The 18,251-nt window shown below is 39.2% G+C and overlaps 1 protein-coding gene across 2 annotated transcripts in view; it reads left to right on the top strand.

The window, feature by feature from the left end:
- Positions 1-18,251, top strand: part of UNC13B (unc-13 homolog B) — a 158,367-nt gene that overhangs the window by 48,375 nt on the left and 91,741 nt on the right. For both annotated transcript variants that reach the window (XM_023519347.1, XM_023519348.1), the window contains exons 7-8: positions 12,566-12,880; positions 16,232-16,322. In XM_023519347.1, the coding sequence (XP_023375115.1) occupies positions 12,566-12,880; positions 16,232-16,322 (406 nt within the window). The remainder of the gene's footprint in view (positions 1-12,565; positions 12,881-16,231; positions 16,323-18,251) is intronic.

Here is an 18,251-nt window from a genome sequence, read left to right as displayed (position 1 = left end):
GCCACAACGCCTGGCTATTTTTTGGTTGCAGCCATCATTGTTGTTTGGCAGGTCCGGGCTGGGGATTCGAACCTGCCACCTTAGGTGTACGTGGCTGGTGCCTTAGCCGGTTGAGCTATAGGCGCCGAGCCGTTAACATGATTCTTAAGTAAACCTTTTCTTATAGACATTTTTAACTTAATATTTTGAAATGATTTCTCCTTTAAAAGTTTGAAGAAATTATATCACTAGCATTAATTTTTAAACTATTCTGTTATTCATTCTTAGTTCATGGAAATAGTCTAAGTTCTTAAGTTACACAGTTTTTTTCTAGAGGAAAATTAACATCCTTGAAGCAATAAATGTATTTTCTAGTAAATATAGAAATTTAAAAATAAATAGCTACATTTATTGTAGCCATGGCTAACTGTTGATTCAAGTTGGAATTATAATGACCTCTTCCTAGGCTAGAGTTTAGTTTAGTGGAGCGTAATGAAATTGCGTGTAAAAAATATGTTAAGTTGGATTTTGTAATTCAATCAGATGGGCTTTTGACTAATGAGTTTAGAATAACAGAATTTTTACATAATTTGAGATTTGGTAATAGAGTTGGACTTTGTTAGAATATTATATACCTAAAGCTTTTCTAGTGTTAAAGAAGGGTCAAGAGAATACCAGTCTTACTGAAGATTTTTAGTGACTAAACAACTATAGTAGAACCCTATAGTTGACCACCTCCTTAAGTTGACCTAATTTTCATAAACTGGACATGCAGCACATGTATATATCAGTATAGTGGTCCTAGTTCCTTATGTTGACCACCTCCATATGTTGACCGGTTTGTTATAGACCCTTGGGTGGTCAACTTACAGTTGCTCTTATTTCTGTTTCCTAAATGCTGTTAGATATTAGATCTATAAAGGAAAACACTGAGCTCATAAACTCCACCCATCAGTACATAGGAAGCAAGCAATCTCTAACCTAATTGAAAGAAAAGTCCACTGTCTTCTATATTCATTAATTTAAATTGTGTAGCTAGCTTCTCCTGTTGTAATCAGTATAGGAAAAGATTTTTTTTTTCTCTTTTCCCCCCTGGTATATTTGCTAATGAAGTACCAGGGAAAGATTTTCTTTTCAATTGTGATTCTCCATGCGTATAGCCTTTAGATTTCACAAATGACAAATAATAGTGCTTTAAGTAATTTGCTTTTTTTTTTTTTTTGGATAATATAACAATGTTTGAATTCTGCTATTAGTCAAAAACTATTTTGTTATATAATTTTTCTTATTAAAAGAAATATGTTTGACCATATTCTTGGCTATATAGTCTCAAATATAACTTTCAGCAAGCTAACAAATTGGTTTTATTTTAGACTCAAATTCATCAGCAAATTTAGGTTTCTTGAAATCCTTTGATATATTTTCATGGTATGCTTAACACTTCTAGATATTGATAAAACATATTTAATTTTTTTGTTTCTTATAAAAGAAAAGAATCCTAAAAAGCTCACCAATGACATGGTTATAATTGGAGTCATTTAAAAATTGTTATTATAGCTCTTCTTTTTCTGATGTGGAAAAACTATTCAACTGCATTGATAAAATACTAATTTAAGAACATGCAATTTCCTTTTCTTATTTTTTTAGTCTGAATGATTTTTATCAAATTGGCAATTTTACTATTCTAATTTTCTTGTTGAACTTGTATTAAATCTTTTAACGTGTTTCTTCCTTTTCTTTGTCTCTCCCTTTTTCTTTGCCTGGTTCTTCCTCCAATTTTATCCACGTATATAGGCAAGGCTCACAGGCTAAAAATGACAAAATTAGGATTATTTCTTCTTTCTCTGATGTTGGCTATGAAGAGCAAGAAGATACATATGAGGAAATAGAGGGAGAAATATCACAAGAGTTTCTAGAAAACAGTAACATAAGCTTGAAGGAAGCAGAGGTAAAAGAAATTAGAACCCTTTCAAAAGCTAATAAATACTACAACCAACAAAAACAACCAAAGTACAAGAATTGGAAAAAGATACCATCTCAGAGCCAACAAACAAAATTCTCGGCTGCCCTTAATTTTGAAACATCTGTTTTTCCCAGATACCCTCAGAAATATGATACAATAGATAGGAGAAGGAAAAAGACACCCTTATACAGTCATTATAAAGACAGTGAAAGAAGGCAATATGAAATATCTGGATCTAAGACTAACTCCAAAAATACATATTCTGGTACCAAAAATTATAACCTTTGCTACAAGGAAAAAAAGAAACAAAATTACCCAGTTTTGTACCCCTGCAAAAATGGATTTGTGGTTAGGCATGGGACATGGTCCACTAAGTTGGAAAGTTATGATTGTGATGTACCTGGTTGTTTAAAGAACTGGGAAAAGTCATCTGGTTCAAACCAGCATGTCATTAATTTTACATCATTAGATATTGTTGAAGATTCTACTAGTAGTACTTCTGATGAACTTCTGGGTTCCCCTGTTTCTGATAAACAGGAAGGTTTGCTGTCACCAACATGGTATCCATCCAATGTTCATCATATTGGAGACTTTCCTGAAGAGTATTATGTAGCAAATTTGTTATTGCCATTACAAAGGGTGAATTGTGATACAAAAACACTTGGAGATTTGTCTGGGTGCTCCCTGCAAGAGATAGTCCCCTCCTCTGTTGAGGCGTCCAAGGACGACTATGGTGACACCATGGATGAGCTTCAGTGTTTGGTGGAAACAGTATCAGACTATTTAGCAGAGAAGGAAGAGGAGATTAATAGATTTGGTTCCCTTTCAAAAACTAAAAAAATACATAAACAAAATAGTACTGTTGATAAAGTAGAAGAGAAAATTCCTGGGGCTCAAATACCACCTTTAACCATTGTCAGGAATGACAAGGACAAGGCCAACTCTTTCCCTGAGTTGAATGGAGTAAAATGTGCTGTTGGTTCTTTGTTCAGTTCACTCACAGAAAGGGTGGGTTCAGGCACAAAGCATCTGACAACCTCTGTGGAAAAGCTGGTTTATTTAGTTCCAGAAAAAACAGAAACACCTAATCAAATGGAGATGATTAATCTGGAATCTAGACCCAGAGCCAAGTCAGTATTAGAGAAGGATCTTTCCATACAATCTTCATCATCCTCTCAAACAGAAGATAATAAGAATACATGCAGATATAGCAAAATCTGTGGAAACGAGCACATGGGCAATAAAATTGGGAGTTCAAGCTTTCAAGATGTAGCAGAAACTACTGTAAGGGACTCAGCTCCACAGAGTCAGGGTTCAGTTATAAAGTCTGTTTTCAGCATGTTAAATCCATTAAAGATTTTTTCAGAAAAGGAGGAAACCAAAAAAGATGACCAGAGTAAGCCACCAAGAAAGGAAAGCTTTGTTGGGTGTGATTTGGAGTCAAATCAAAGGGAAGGCCCTCTTGACAATGACAATAGTAGCACCACTGCTTTAAATAGGAGTGATGGAGAAATTACAGGCTGGATCCAAATGCCCACAGGTGAAGATTTGTTGTCATCCCAAGTGACCAGTGAACCTTCAAGCTTAGCTAGTTCTGCAGGTAAGAAAGATGATATGGAAAGTGTGTTGGAAGGAAAATCCTATATAGATCAGTCTCTATTACCAGATCAACCAAATATATGTGCCAAAGATACTCTAGGACATCCTTGTGTAGATGGGAGTGGAACTGCAAATAAAGAGGCTTCTTTCAAATTGTTAGAGGATGACAAAGTTACTGGTGATGATGATTTTCTTGAGCCACTGAGAAAATCATTTAGCCAGTTTTTTCTCACTTCCCCTGAGACCTGTTCAAAGGAAACTTTCCCAGAATCTACAAAAATTGACCAGTTGGAGGACAAGGGATGGGAAAAGGGCCCTAAGAAAGATGGACATTCCTTTTCCTTTAGTGGAAAACTACATATTCCATTTTTTAGAGTTCTTGAGCAACAAGATTTAAGTGAGAAAGTTTCTGAAAAGCAACAAGATTTAAGTGAGAAAGGACGTATTTTTCCTTTGTTTAAATTTCCTTTCACCAAAAGCCATATCTCTGTAAAGGACCAAAATGTTCATGTCTCAGCAGTAACCACTGATGAGGAGATCCAAAGAAATTGCCACGAAGATGCCAAACTCAGTTCAATAAAATCTAATTCAGTTCCAAATATTCATAATGATCTAGGCAAATTTGGCAGTACAGAGGAATTTAATAAAAATGACCAAATAAATCATCTTGAAGATGCCAAACTCAACATAATAAAATCTGATTCAGTTACAAATATTAATGATGATCTTGAGGAATTAGGGAATATAGAGGAATTAAATCTACATGATGACACAGTAGTAGAGAATGATGAAAGAGATACCTTAGCTGTCCCTGGAGTTGGGCCTATAGAGCATATAACTTCAGATCCTTTAGGAGAAGATAAGAATCTTATACAAGTGACTTCTTCAACAGTATCAGACTCTTCATTAGGGTTTATTTCTACTATTTCAAAATCGACTTTGCTTAGTGAAATTAATGAAGATAAAGTTGTAGATAAGACCTTGGAGGAAAAAGCCCAAGGAGGCTTCCTTTCTGGACTATTTAATAGGTTTTCTCCTCCTAAAAACTTGTCTAGTAAACAAGAATTAAATTTGAAAAATGATGTCTCCCATCACAAGAATACTACCCCAAACTTAATCTCTGGAATATTTAACCTGATATCAAATAGCAGTATGACTGACTATAAACCAAATGAAGCAAAGTTCATGTCTTTAGGCAACATGAAGAGTTCAAATGGAGATGAGTATTTATCCTTGGATGAGGTCCCCGCTGCTTCATGTGTGACATCTGAGAACCAGAGTGACCATGATGAAAAACATGAAACTTCTGGCTTCATAGAAACCTGCTTATTACCTGAAGAAAATGTACCATTATCAGATGCTTTGGTTGATAATCATTGTTGCCCTCCAACATTGAAAAAACATCAAAATGAAGAGCATTCCCCGTCTTCTGAGAACATTGTACTTCACTGTGCTCCAAGCACTCAGCTAGGCACCTTAGAGATATCTTCTTCTAAGAGGCCAACACCAAATGATGTTCTGGAGGCAGAACTACATGAAAATTCAAACAAATTAAATTCACCTGTACTAAACACTAACATTCTTAAACCAAACCACTATCAGGCTTTTGAAGAGAAGAACAGTCCTTTCTGTATTGAATGGAACACTGACGTAAAAGATTTCTCAAAAAATTCCAGAAAATTTCAGCCAGTTTATTATATGTTGAATCAAAATACATTTCCATCAGATGATGCTTTTTTGTGGCTTGAGTCAGAAAACCCAATGACAAATTTTTGCCAAAAAGATCAAAATGCAAATATCTTGGAGTGGAGAACAAATCCAAACAGTGTTATTTGGTGTGACTTACCATATGAATCATTTGACCAGTTAGCATTTAATGAAGATTACTTATTAAGAGGTGATGTGTGGGCAGCTAACTCATTATATGGAAATTCTGGTCATCTTCCAATTAATGATACTAAGAATTCACTAGAGGAATTACCCATTGACTTAAGTTATTCTTCAGATTATGAAAGGACTATATATCCCATAGTTGGTCAAGAATCATTAAGAAGAGATGGAAACTTTGTTTTTTCAAGTTTTGGGTATGAGTACCAGGAATGGTTGTCTTGCCTTGAAAATGGAGTGTGGTGGCCATCAGAGGATGGGGATTATGGATATTACATGTTTCATGATGGTCAATATATCTATTCTTTCTTAACTGATTCTTCTGGGCAGTATGCATATTTATTTATACCTGATTATTCTTATCAAGAGTATTTGAATTGTGATTTACAACCAAATGATCTATCAAGTATCATATTGGATGACAGCATTATTTCTACCTGTAGTTTTAAAGTACCTGACAAGGAAGATGATATATTGTGGTGTATTGAAGAGGAGCCAATTGATGAGCCTCTTGATTTATCTGTAACTTGGCCAAGAAGTAAGGAACTATTGCTTCTAAATTTAGAAACTAATTCACAAGTACTTGAAGAATCAAGTAATGGCCAAAGGGATCAACCATTAGATTTTTCAGGCTATGTCTCTCAAGAGTTTAAAGGAGATTTTACATCTTTCAAAGAAAGGCCATATGGTCCTGAAGACTCTGAGTGTACGTTGGATCTCAGAAATCAGCCCCAGACTGTTAGTAATCAGCTCTTAAATAGAGATCATATTAGGGAGAGAGAAAAGAAACAGCCACTAGATAAAGATTCATCAGTTCACTGTTCCCACTGGCTTCAGTCTTCTTTTGAAGAAGTTGCCTCTTTGGTTCAACCTGAAAATATGACTAAAGGCTCACAGCAAGCAGAAGAGACATCTTCAGTGAGCAAAGTGACTTCTGCCTTGGGTGCTTCAGTTGGGAGTGCTTTGAATTTTGATAAGAGTGAACCCTTAGAGTCTTTGACCATGGAGAAAATGGATCAGCAATCAAAATTAGCAGAGCTCAAAAATGATGGCTGTCAGTCATTAATCTTGAGTAAGCAGTTAGGGAGTAATTCCCAAAATAAAGAAGACAGTCTTCTGAAGGATTCAGAGAAACAGATAGTATCCAGTGTTCAACAACCAGAATTTACTAAAAACATGAGGCAAGAATTCCCTTTAAATAAAGATGGTCATGTGAAAAAGCAAAGTTTGTTACAATCTGGTTGCCTACTAAGCCAAGGAACTCCTCGGGATAGTGCAGGTATAAAAGACAATAAAACCATTACAGTGGACTCCATTTCAGCTACTCTTGCACCACAGTGTAGTAGGGATGAGCACAAGAATTGTGAGTTTCCCCAGGACCAGTCCTCCAAAGAGTCTGAGAGTACATTATTTAAAAGTGCATTAAAACTCTTTGGTCGAGGAGAAGAGTCTTCAGCGAGTATAAAAACAAATGAAAAACAGGCATCTAGATTTTTGAACCTCTTTAAAACTCAGGTGAATAAAGAAGAATCACCAAACTTAGAAAAGACTGGTGATAGAAATGTTAAGATATCATCTCAGGAAAATAAAGAATATTCTGGTGTTTCAAATTTTTTTGGTACCCTTGGGGATTTCTTTAAAAGCAATGTATCTCCTATGCAGACAACTGAAAACATGTCTGTTTCTTCAATAACAAATAAGGAAGAGATCAGGTCAATTCCTCCTCCTGTACAGCTAACTAACCAGGGTGTTGGGAACACTCCTGCATCAGTTTCCTTTAAAGGAAAGGTTAGAGTTAGAAGTCTGAACAAACAGACTACTATTGATGATGGTGGGCTTATGGAACCATCAGCTAGGGAGATCCAAGGTAATAATTTGACTGAAAAAGATCTACCATTCAGAGACAACTTAACCCAGCAGTCACCTAATTCATCTTTCTCAATGGATAGTCTCAAAGGGTCTTCCAGAAATTCTTCAATAGAAACTAGAGGTGTATCTACGGTGACAGAAGTTTCAGGAAATAATAAAATATCTTTTGATACTCTGAGCAGAAGGAATTCAAATGAACAAGATCACTTTTCTGACAAAGATGGGAATTTTTCAACTGCTGCAGCATCTTCACCCCAACCAGAGATGTCAACCAAAAAGAATATATTTGCTTTTCTGACTGGATCTGAAAAGTCTGAGAGCAGAGCCTCTACTACTCTACCAAGAGCCAAATCTCAAGCAGAAGGGCTATTTACACTGCCTTCCTTTTTTAACACTATGAACTTAAACATCAAGAAGGATCCCTCTCATAAGAGCTCTACTTTTAGTTTATTCAACTTACCCTTTATGGATCAAAAGCAGGAGACTCCGGAGGAAAAAGAAAACCTTTCAACTATTGCTCCAGTGACTTCTCAGCCCTGTAAGAAGCCAAGTGTTTTTGTAGACACTGGTGGCACAGGGATGAGAGAAGTTGCCAATGGTCGTAAAGACAGCATAACCCAAGAAGTAGTTCATGAAAAGCAAATGGCGCCTTGTATTTCCATCAGTGACACTATTGAGGCTACCTCTCTTACAGATGAACTCAGTGTAGAGAACGACTATCAGGGAAAACTGAGTTCAAGTAGTGGGTCAGGGACATCTTCAACAGATTTCCAGATGCATCAGTTGCAAAAAGATACTGTTCCTTCTTCACCTGAATATCAGGCACTGACTGAAACATTCCTTATTGGCCCAGAGACCCTTGGGATAACTCCTGAAGAAGAGGCTTTGAACCAGAAGGCCTTCCCCAGTGACTCACTGACCAACTCTTTTTCACATGATAACCATTTATTTGAAAAGTTAAATGATTTAGACACTTGTACTAACTGCCACCTAAATGAAAGATTAACTAGTGACCCATTGAACTTGCCACTAGAAAAGGCTCCTGACGACATCTTACCACAGATCCTGGAGCCAGCCTCATCCTCTCCAGAGCCAGAATGTGTGGGTCACCTCCAGAACCAAGATATAGGGAAAGAGGAAGACAAATCAGTCTTAGGGTCTTCAGTAGAAATGCTTTCAGGGTTTGTGACCAAAGTGAAATCTTTCTCTGGGGGCTTAATTGAACCTCCCAAAACACTCTCTGGAATTTTCTCCACTCCTAAATCTCCAAAGAAAAACTCTTTTTTCTCTCTTTCTTCTGGTGTGTCATCTCAGCCCCTCAAAGGTCAGTTATTTGGACTTTTCAAAAGTCCCAAACCTGAGACATACAACCAAGAATCATCTATCCCAACTACTTCACAGCTTCAAAATAATTGTTCCAGAGATGCTGTAGGATTAGGACCTTCAGAAGGTTTGTGGAGAGAAGCTGCCTCTGTAGCTCCCAGTTTAGAATCTACTCTTGGTGACTGTAGAATGACTACGGTTAGTGCAGAGTCAGAATCAGATACCTTGACAGATGATCTTAAACTAACAACTAAAATGGAAAACAACAATACTCCTGAAAATGTTCCAGAACCCCGAAGTTCTGAAATAATTGTTATGTCTTCTCTCTCGGGGGATGATACTGGTCAAGGAGGATTGTCTTTGAGTGATGAAGGAGACATGGGGATATTGCAGGGTACAGACACAGAGGCATCATTGGAAGCAGAGCATATTTCATTGCCAGCACAGTTGCATCCAGATCCTACCTATATTGGAGAAGAGCTTCCTTCTCCGGTTGAGCTGTCTCTTCCTCTTGAGCCAGAACCAGCTATTCAAACTGCCTCCACAAACCAAGAGTTCTTGGAGGCAGATACAGCCAATTCATTAGAAACCAATACTACTCTGTTAAGTGAGGCAAATGTAAGCCAGAGCACCAAACTGGAAACCCAAGAGAACTTTCCTATTTCTCCACTGAAGAAACCTGTGGTTTGTGCTAAAGAAAGTTGTGAACTACTTCATGCCCAAAAAGATCCACCTGCAGTCCCTCAGGAAACGGAGCAGTCAAGGCCTCGTTTTGAAATCCCAAACATGACCAATTGGCCAAAGTTCTGCTTTCCATCCTCTGCTACAGACCATGGGAAACAACTGAGCTCTTTTTTTCCCCCACTTTCCCCCTCTGGCAATACATCAGCAGAGACTGGTTTAATGTCCAGTTTTAAGAAGTTGTCGAGTCTCTTTGAAGGAAGTAGTGAGGAGAAAGGGAGTGTGTTGGCAAGTGATCCAAAACTAGGGTTTGGAATGAAGCTGGATCTTTCATTTCCATGGTCAAAAGAGAACAAAGGAGTCCCTGAAGAAATACCTGCAGAATCCTCCCCTCCAGTTGTAGGTATTGGCAGTGATCAGGACCTTAGCTCCAGTGAGGCTAACAAAGCTTTGGAGTCTTCTCAAGTATCTGAGGCAAGTGCTGAGCCAGCTGAGGTCTGGACTCACCCTTCTGGGACATCTGAGCAGCTGGAGGCCAAGCCACATGTACATGTGCTGGAGGCTTCAGGGCCTGGAGAAGTGGAAAACCAGCAGAAAATCCCAGCATCTGAGGAACATTGGGATACCAAAGGCAACCTCTCTGGCTCCATGAGTCCTTCAGAGAAATACAAGGAAGAGCACTACACTGTCTCTGAGCTCATTCACCAACGAGAAAAACAAGAAGAGGAGACAGTGCCTGCTAGCACTGACTCTGTTTTGAATATACAGTGGTCAGTCACTCTGAATGGCATCAAGGCATCAGTGACCAACAAAAGGCCTGTTCTCAACTCAAGCATCATAAATGGCTTTAAGGAATTGACCATTTATGATGATGCAAATGACTTAGTGGTAGATGAGTCTAGTTTGCTTTTATCCTTCCTATATCTTTCCTTGTACTTGAGCTTCATGTTAATAAGGGGTTAAGTACCAATAGCTAATGTGTGGGTATTTTTTTTCTCTCTAGTGGCAAATGTAATTCATTTATTGGAACACAGAGCTTCCTATTTGAAGAAAGACTGGGCTCTGAGATTTACTTACTCTGGTTTGCTCTGCCATGTATAATGGGAAATGGACAGGGGAGGGCAGGAAGAGGCAGCAAGTAGTTGATGGTGTGTATTAACTACAACTACATGATAGGCTGGGAAGCTTCCTTAGGCCTTAAGCACTTACATCTTATAGTAAATGGGGATGATCTATTTTTTTTCAAGTCTTCTAAGATGCTTTGTCCAGTGGCAATGAGGGAATTAAGTAAAACACAAAGTGCAAAGTATGGTTTAGGATAATCTGTGTTCCAGGTTATTTGGATTTGGTTATTACAGGGATTTGCATAGCTTCTTCCAAGATATTAGTTTCTGCCATTTGCTTTCCTTAAGAATTATGTCTGATAAGAGGTTTGAGTTAAGTCTCATAGGAACTCAGACCTATCATTTAATGTAATTCTTCAGTCTGAGGCACTGTGCAGGGTTAACCTATTGAGGATACTGTTATTTCCCCTAAGAAGAAGCACCATACTGTGCAGTTAATGCAACCTTAACCTCTGGGTCAAATTCATTCAAATGGATTGGTCAGGGGCATTAGAGATTCTGTGTGCGTGTGTGTTTTTTTGTTTGTTTGTTTGTTTGTTTTGCAGTTTTTGGCTGGAGCTGGGTTTGAACCCACTGCCTCTGGCATATTGGGCCAGCACCCTACTCCTTTGAGTCACAGGTGTTGCCCGAGACAGTATCACTTTGTCACCCTCGGTAGAGTACTGTAGTGTCATAGCTCATAGCAACCACAGACTCTTGGATTTAAGAGATCCTCTTGCCTCAGCCTCCAAGTAGCTGAGACTACAGGCACCCACCACAATGCCCAGCTAGTTTTAGAGTTGGGGTCTCGCTCTTGCTCAGGCTGGTCTTGAACTCCTGAGTTTAGGCAGTCTACCCACCACAGCTTCCCAGAATGCTAGGATTACATGCATGAGCCACCATGCCTGGTCCTATGTGTATGTGTATTGGAAACTACTTAAAACAGTAACCTGTTTTCTCCTGATATGGGAAGGGAACCAGAAATCAGCCTGAAAATACCAGATAATTGAGAGGAAACTTACAGAAAATTTTATTGGAAAATAACAAGTATTTCTCTTCATTGACCAAGAGTAAACACAAACCCATTAGCTAAAGGTTTGACTCTATGGTAAGAAAATACCTTGTCCTTTTGCATGGAAGGACAGGATACTAGTAATGAAATCAAGATTCCTGATTTGGGATTGAAATATTCAAATGGACTGGGATATATTTTGTATATCATCACTAAATCCCTGTACTATCAAAAGATCCGATATTTTAGAGGATAGGGCTGTTTTTTTCCTACCACTCTGTCCTTTTCACTGTTATTACTGTCATATTCTCTGCCATAACTGCTATCTCATAATAGGGAAATAGCTTTTCTTTCTGGGCATGGAAATTCAGATGATCAGGAGAAATTTGGCTGACTTCTCTTTAGGTACAGAGATGTATGACCTGGCTCTGACCCAGGTCCTGAAGTTGGACTTAGTCCACTTTATCCAAAATTAAGCCTTTCCTGACAGCAGCTCACTTATAGATGGGCTAGTTCGTGTTAGGGCCATATCAGTGCTGCCAGAGATATCTTTGTAGCATTCATGTTGATGAGACCACTTTCCTGTGGAATTTCTTGGTCCTGGCCTCCATCTCCCAATGGCTTCTGTTACCTTATCCTGCAGATAAGGAGGCTGAAACAATAAGTGAAGTGTCCACTCTCTTTTGCTCCTACATATTTACAATTGCAGAAGAAGGAACGGGGACCTCAATTTAATAAAAATTAAAAAATTGGAGTTCACTCTCTTCATTTTATTATGTGGAAATTAGAAAATTTTTAATCATAGCCACTGGACAAGTTTCTTTAGAAGACTAAGTTTAGGAATAAATAATAGGCTATTTTCACAATTTTTAGTCCTACTCAAAGATAGTACATTAAGATAAAATGTCCTTCAAAGTCAAGTACAGGGCTGAGGTTAAGTGCTGTTGGAGAACCCAGCATGTTGTGTTTTTCCCTGTTGTGGTCTGCTAAGTAGAGACATTCTTCTAGATTGTGATGTCTGGTCCTGTCTTTCCAGGAATCTCCTATTTGTGGTTCTTGCCACTAATATAATCATTATCTCCTACATTTATTCATTGTTTTTGCCCAGGTTTGCATGTATTTACTCATCTGTTTTTCTCATTCTCACAGCCCCACCAGCAGTAGTAGGTATGGCTCTTCTTGTAATGTGAGTCAAGGAAGCTCTCAGCTGAGTGAACTAGACCAGTACCATGAACAAGACGATGACCGTCGGGAGAGAGACTCAATTCATTCCTGCCACAGCTCTGGCAGTCTCTCCAGGGATGGCCAAGGAGGTTTTGGTGAACAAGTGAAAACCTTGGAGGTGGCAGGTGAAGCTGAGAAGGGCATAACATGTGAACCCAAGGAGGTGAAAGAAGATGCCACAGCTCCTCCTCCCCCAGATCTGGTGCTACAAAAAGACCACATACTAGGTCCCCAGGAGAGGTAGGTGGTAGCTGCCTTGAGGAGGTCACATAGCTTCTTCAGTACCCACTCTGTAGTATTGCTGAATAAAAGTTCTTTTCATTTGTTTCCCTGCAGCTGGGTATGGTCATGGTTAAGACACTCAGGCTCAATTCTGCATTGCTTCCTTTGATTTTTGGTGTAATGTCCAATACATTTTCTTCAGAGGAAGAACATCTGGGTTCCCTGTAGTTGGTGAGCTGTAGTGTTACCAGGACTTCCTGAGTCTACAATGCTTGACTTTCTAGTTGACCCATATATGGCAGCCTCTGAGTCTGGAACTGACCTGAGCCAGTTTATTTCATTCAGTAGAGCTCTGGCTGACTTCTTTGTTGCTCTGGCTGACTTCTTAGCCTATTAATGTTTTAACTTTTTTTTTTTTTGAGACAGAGTCTCACTATGTCGCCCTCAGTAGAGTGCTATGGCATGACAGCTCATAGCAACTTCAAACTCTCAGGCTTAAGAGATTCTCTTGCCTCAGCCTCCCAAGTAGCTGGGACTACAAGTGCCTGCCACAATGCCCAGCTATTTTTTGGTTGCAGTTGTCATTGTTGTTTAGCAGGTCTGGCTCAGGTTCAAACCCACCAGCCTCAGTGCATGTGCCTGGTGCCCTACTCACTGAGCTACAGGCGCTGAGCAAATGTTTTAACTTTTTTTTTTTTTTTTTGAGACAGAGCCTCAAGCTATCCCCCTGGGTAGAGTGCAATGGCATCACAGCTCACAGCAACCTCCAACTCCTGGGCTCAAGCGAGTCTCCTGCCTCAGCCTCCCAAGTAGCTGAGAACACATGCACCTGCCACAATGCCTGGCTATTTTTTGGTTGCAGCCGTCATTGTTGTTTTTGGCGGGCCTGGGCTGGATTTGAACCCACCACCTTAGGTGTATGTGGCTGAAGCCTTAGGAGCCACTTCCCTTAGCCACTGGAGCCATAGGCGCCAAGCCATGTTTTAACTTTTTTGATGAACATTTTACTTTACTATAGCTGAGAAAACTAGGACAGAGATAAGAACAGATTAATCTCAAAGCCAGATTTAACCCACCCCTCTACTCCCACAGGCCTAGCAGTGTATCTGACAATTGGTATCCATAAGAAGAAAAATTTTAAATGTTTCCCTTTAACTGTCTTATGATGAAGCTTAGTACAAAGTATTAGTGTTATTAAGCTAAATTGGTTAGGGTAACTGATAGTTTAGAGCAGAGCAGGGTTTCTCAGTCTTGGCACTATTGACATTTTGGACCAGATAATTGTTTGTGGGCAACTATTATATATACAAGGTCAGACAATTAAGGTCTTAAACTCATCCTAGAAAAAGTGCTAAATACCTCATTTCTGACTATCACTATGGTCACTTTTGAAGTAATCCCCTTGGCTCGGCACCTGTAGCACAGTGGTTATGGTGCTAGCCACATACACCAAGACTGGTGGGTTCAAATCCAGCCCAGGCTAGCTGAACAACAATGACAACTGCAATAAAAAAAAATGGCTGGGCATTGTGGCATGCGCCTGTAGTCCCAGCTACTTGGGAAGCTGAGGCAAGAGAATCGCTTAAGCCCAGGAGTTGGAGATTGCTATGAGCTGTGATGCCTCAGCACTCTACCAAGGGCGACATAGTGAGACTCTGTCTCAAGAAAAAAAAAAGAAATATTCCCCTTGGGAAGCTATGTACTGACACTAGTACCTAATCTATCCTTCAAAGCAATTTTGGAACTTTTCTTCTGGAATGGCCATTAGAGCTGTCATTGTATGAGGTCTGCCAAGTAAGCTCATGATCTTGTCTTAGAAAAAGTGCTTTGAAGGGTAGACTAGGTGGTGACATGTGTGCATAGCTTTTCAAGAGGGCTACTTTGAAAGTGGCTATAGAGATATTCAGCAATGTGGTATATAGAATTTTTTCTAGGATGAGTTTAAGAACTTAATCGTCCACCCTCATATAATAGGATATTTAGTAACATCACTGGCCTGTACACACTGGATGCCAGTAGCAACCCCCAGTTGTAACAACCAGAACTGTTTCCTGATGTATTTCCCCTAGGAGGAATATTTTTCCCAGTTGAAAACCATTGCATTAGAGTGATAAGGGGTGGGTGTCTCTTAAATTCTCAGATTTTAATGTCTAATCATAAAACCTCTCATGAAAGTACCAGAACAGTGACTACTAATTATGTGGTAAAAGTTAGAGAATGGTTGGTGCTTCTGCTCCACCACTGGATTAATGGATAAGTCACATACCTTTCTGAAAATATAGATTTTTTTTTTCTCCCTCTCTTTTTAGTTTTTAGTTACCTTTGGTGGCTCATCAAATTAATAGGCAAGACATCCAAGAGCCTGAGCTCTCTACCAGCCTTCTCACTGGGTTGATGATCCACTAAAAGACTGGCTGTGGCTCTTCATGGTCCCTACACTTAGCAGTCCTATTGTCAGGGCAGAGTTCTTGGTAGAGAAACAGAAGTGCCCACCATAAGTACTTACTTGTCTTTCAGTTGTACTTTTTCAGGTCCTAGCTATGCAAGTGAAGTCCAGTTTCCCCTTGGCTAGTCCCCACAAATCTTTTAGAACAATTGACCCAGGTGGCATCAAAGCCTAGCATATATTTTACATGTCTAAATGGTAGATAGTTGTCTGCTGCATTGGCTGTAGGCCCCAAACATTATCACACAATAATCACTATTCCAGTTAAAAAACCTGGGTGATGACTTGTTCTAATACAGGGTAGTGTTTCTATCTCTATAGTACAGTGTTATATCTACTGTTCTTTTCACTGAAGGTATTCCTTAGGCAGCTCAGGGAACAGGGTCATAGCAGGAAAAAGGCTGTGATTTTTTTTCTTGGTACTGTTCACACAGTTAGGAATTGGTAAGCCTTTGAAAATACTTAGTGGTGCAGGAAGGGTTTGTAGGAAAAACATTCTGCCCTAAGGTGCAATGCAGAACCCTCAAGGGAGGATGGGGGTCTTGAGAGGTATGGTGAGAGGAATTAAAGGCTTATTCTACACCTCTCTGTATAGTTTCTATGTTAGATGTTGATTCAGGGCTCTTGTCATTTCTTCTAGTGTCCTAAACCTGGACTGTCCCAAGGAGCTGCCTTCATTGGGTAAATGAAGAAAAGGAGAAGAGAGGGAGCAGATGAAAAGCTAAAAGGAGTTATCATTTTAGAGAGAAGTTGTTTTCACATTGAGTATTCAGTACTATGCTGTTTTAGCGCCCTGAGTCACTAAACAAGTGTAGGCATGAGTATAAACCATTTTAGTTTAGATATTTGGCAGTCTTTCCTTGAGTACTGTCACCTTGCGGCGTTGGCTATTTTTAAGCAACCCTCTCTTTTTTTGTTACAAGTTTTCCTGAGGAGAATGCCTCATCACCATTTACCCAAGCCAGAGCTCACTGGATCCGAGCAGTTACCAAGGTTCGACTCCAGCTACAGGAGGTAGGGAATCTGTTCTACTCTTGGTTGGGACAGTTTTTCCTTTGAAATTGGGAAACATATGGTGCTAGAGAAGCAGTCAGTGATTAGTCATCTTCGTACAGTATGATTCTGGGAGTGCATGACAATTAAGCCAGAGCTTTAAGAGATGGAAGGGGGCCTTGGCTTTCTTTTATGCTGATTAATGGAAATCACATGGTGGGTTGGAAGCCTGAAGATAAAGATAGATGTTATTTTCAAGTAGTACTGTCTCCGAAGCCATTTTAGTTTAAGCTTAGTGCAAGGGACTATTTCAAGGCCACTTGGGTTGGTTGTTGTCTCCCCTACCTAGCCAGTTCAAATACTGCTGGCTGATCTACATGTATATGAAGCCAGAAGTAGTCCATAAAAGTTTCTGTGGGATTCTCTAACTGAAGGCCCAAAGCATCAATACAAACAATGTAAAAAAGAAAAAACAAAGACACATTTTTCATTTTCAGTGTTGTAAGTTTGAAGCGTCTATCCATATGTTGGTAGGTAGGTAGTCTTCAGGCAGAAGGTGCATTTTAAAATGATGATAATGGCTGCTGGTATTGTAATACCTGGCAAATATTAAAAATGCAAGCATGCTTACAATGTGAACACACTTTAAAGCACAATTTATTTTGAAGTAATTTCAAACTTGAGGAAAAGTTGCAAAACCAGTACTATGAAGAATTCCTGGGCCAAATGCAGTGGCTCATGCCTGTGATCCTAGCACTCTGGGAGGCCGAGACGATAGATTGCTTGAAGTCAGGAGTTCAAGACCAGCCTGAGCAAGAGTGAGACCCTGTCTCTAAAAACTAGTTGGGCATTGTGGTGGGCACCTGTAGTCCCAGCTACTTGGGAGGTTGAGGCAAGAGAATCACTTGAGCCAAAGAGTTTGAGGTTGCTGTGAGCTGTGATACCATGGCACTCAACCCCAGGGTGACTGAGTGAGACTTTGTCTCAAAAAAGGAAAAAAAGAAAAAAAAGAATTCCCACATCCCCTCACCCAGATGCTGCAATTATTGACCTTTCATGTTTGCTTTTATATTTGTTTCTCTTTCTCCATTATAATCAATCTTTATGATCCATTTGAGAGAAAGTTGAAGACATGGTGTCCTGTCACTTCTAAATACTTCTGTTTGTATGTATTTATCTAAAAAACAAAGCTACTCTCCTGTAAATCACAGTATAACTATCCAAATGTGGAAATCAGTGACACTACCTTCAAGATCTCAGGTATATTTTGCCATTTGTCCAATGTCTCTTTTTCCTTTGTACTCCTGGATTCCATTCAAGATGACACATTACTTGAGTGTATATCTCTAGTCTCTTTCAGGCTGGAACAATTCTTCTGTCTTTCCCATCCTTGAGGGTATTAATGGTAGTTTGTTCTTTGATTTGGTCCATTCAGTGTTTCCTCATGTCCATAGTCAGGCCATGCTTTCTTGGCAAGAATTATACAAAATTGATCCTGTGCTTTTTCAGTACATCACATCAGAAAGTACATGATGTCACCCTGTTGTACCACTTATAATATTAGCCTAATGACTGGTTTAAGTCTGTATTGGCCAGGTTTCTCCAAAGTCAAGACATTGTTTTTCCCTTTTGTAACTTTTATGTGCTTTATGGTGTAATATTGAGACTATGCTGATGTTTTGTTCTTCTTAAATTTCTACCTACCAGCTAAGTATACACTGATGATTCCTTTCTGAATCTACCACCACTGATAACTTTCTGTTTCCTTTATCCCTTTTATATTAATGTTGGCATAAGGGAAAGATTTACCTTTTCCTCTATGGATTCTTTTTTTGTTGTTGTTAGTATGGCTTCTTATATTCCATATCTATTACATGAGTTGTAATCCATTACTGTCATTTATTTTGAGGTTCAAGCTTCATACAAGTTAGACCCTTGAGGGAGATCATG

The sequence above is a fragment of the Otolemur garnettii genome, unplaced genomic scaffold (genome assembly GCF_000181295.1).
Source record: "Otolemur garnettii isolate 467f Iridium unplaced genomic scaffold, OtoGar3 scaffold00172, whole genome shotgun sequence".
Lineage (NCBI taxonomy): Eukaryota > Metazoa > Chordata > Mammalia > Primates > Galagidae > Otolemur > Otolemur garnettii.
This window is presented reverse-complemented; position numbering and strand designations above follow the sequence as displayed.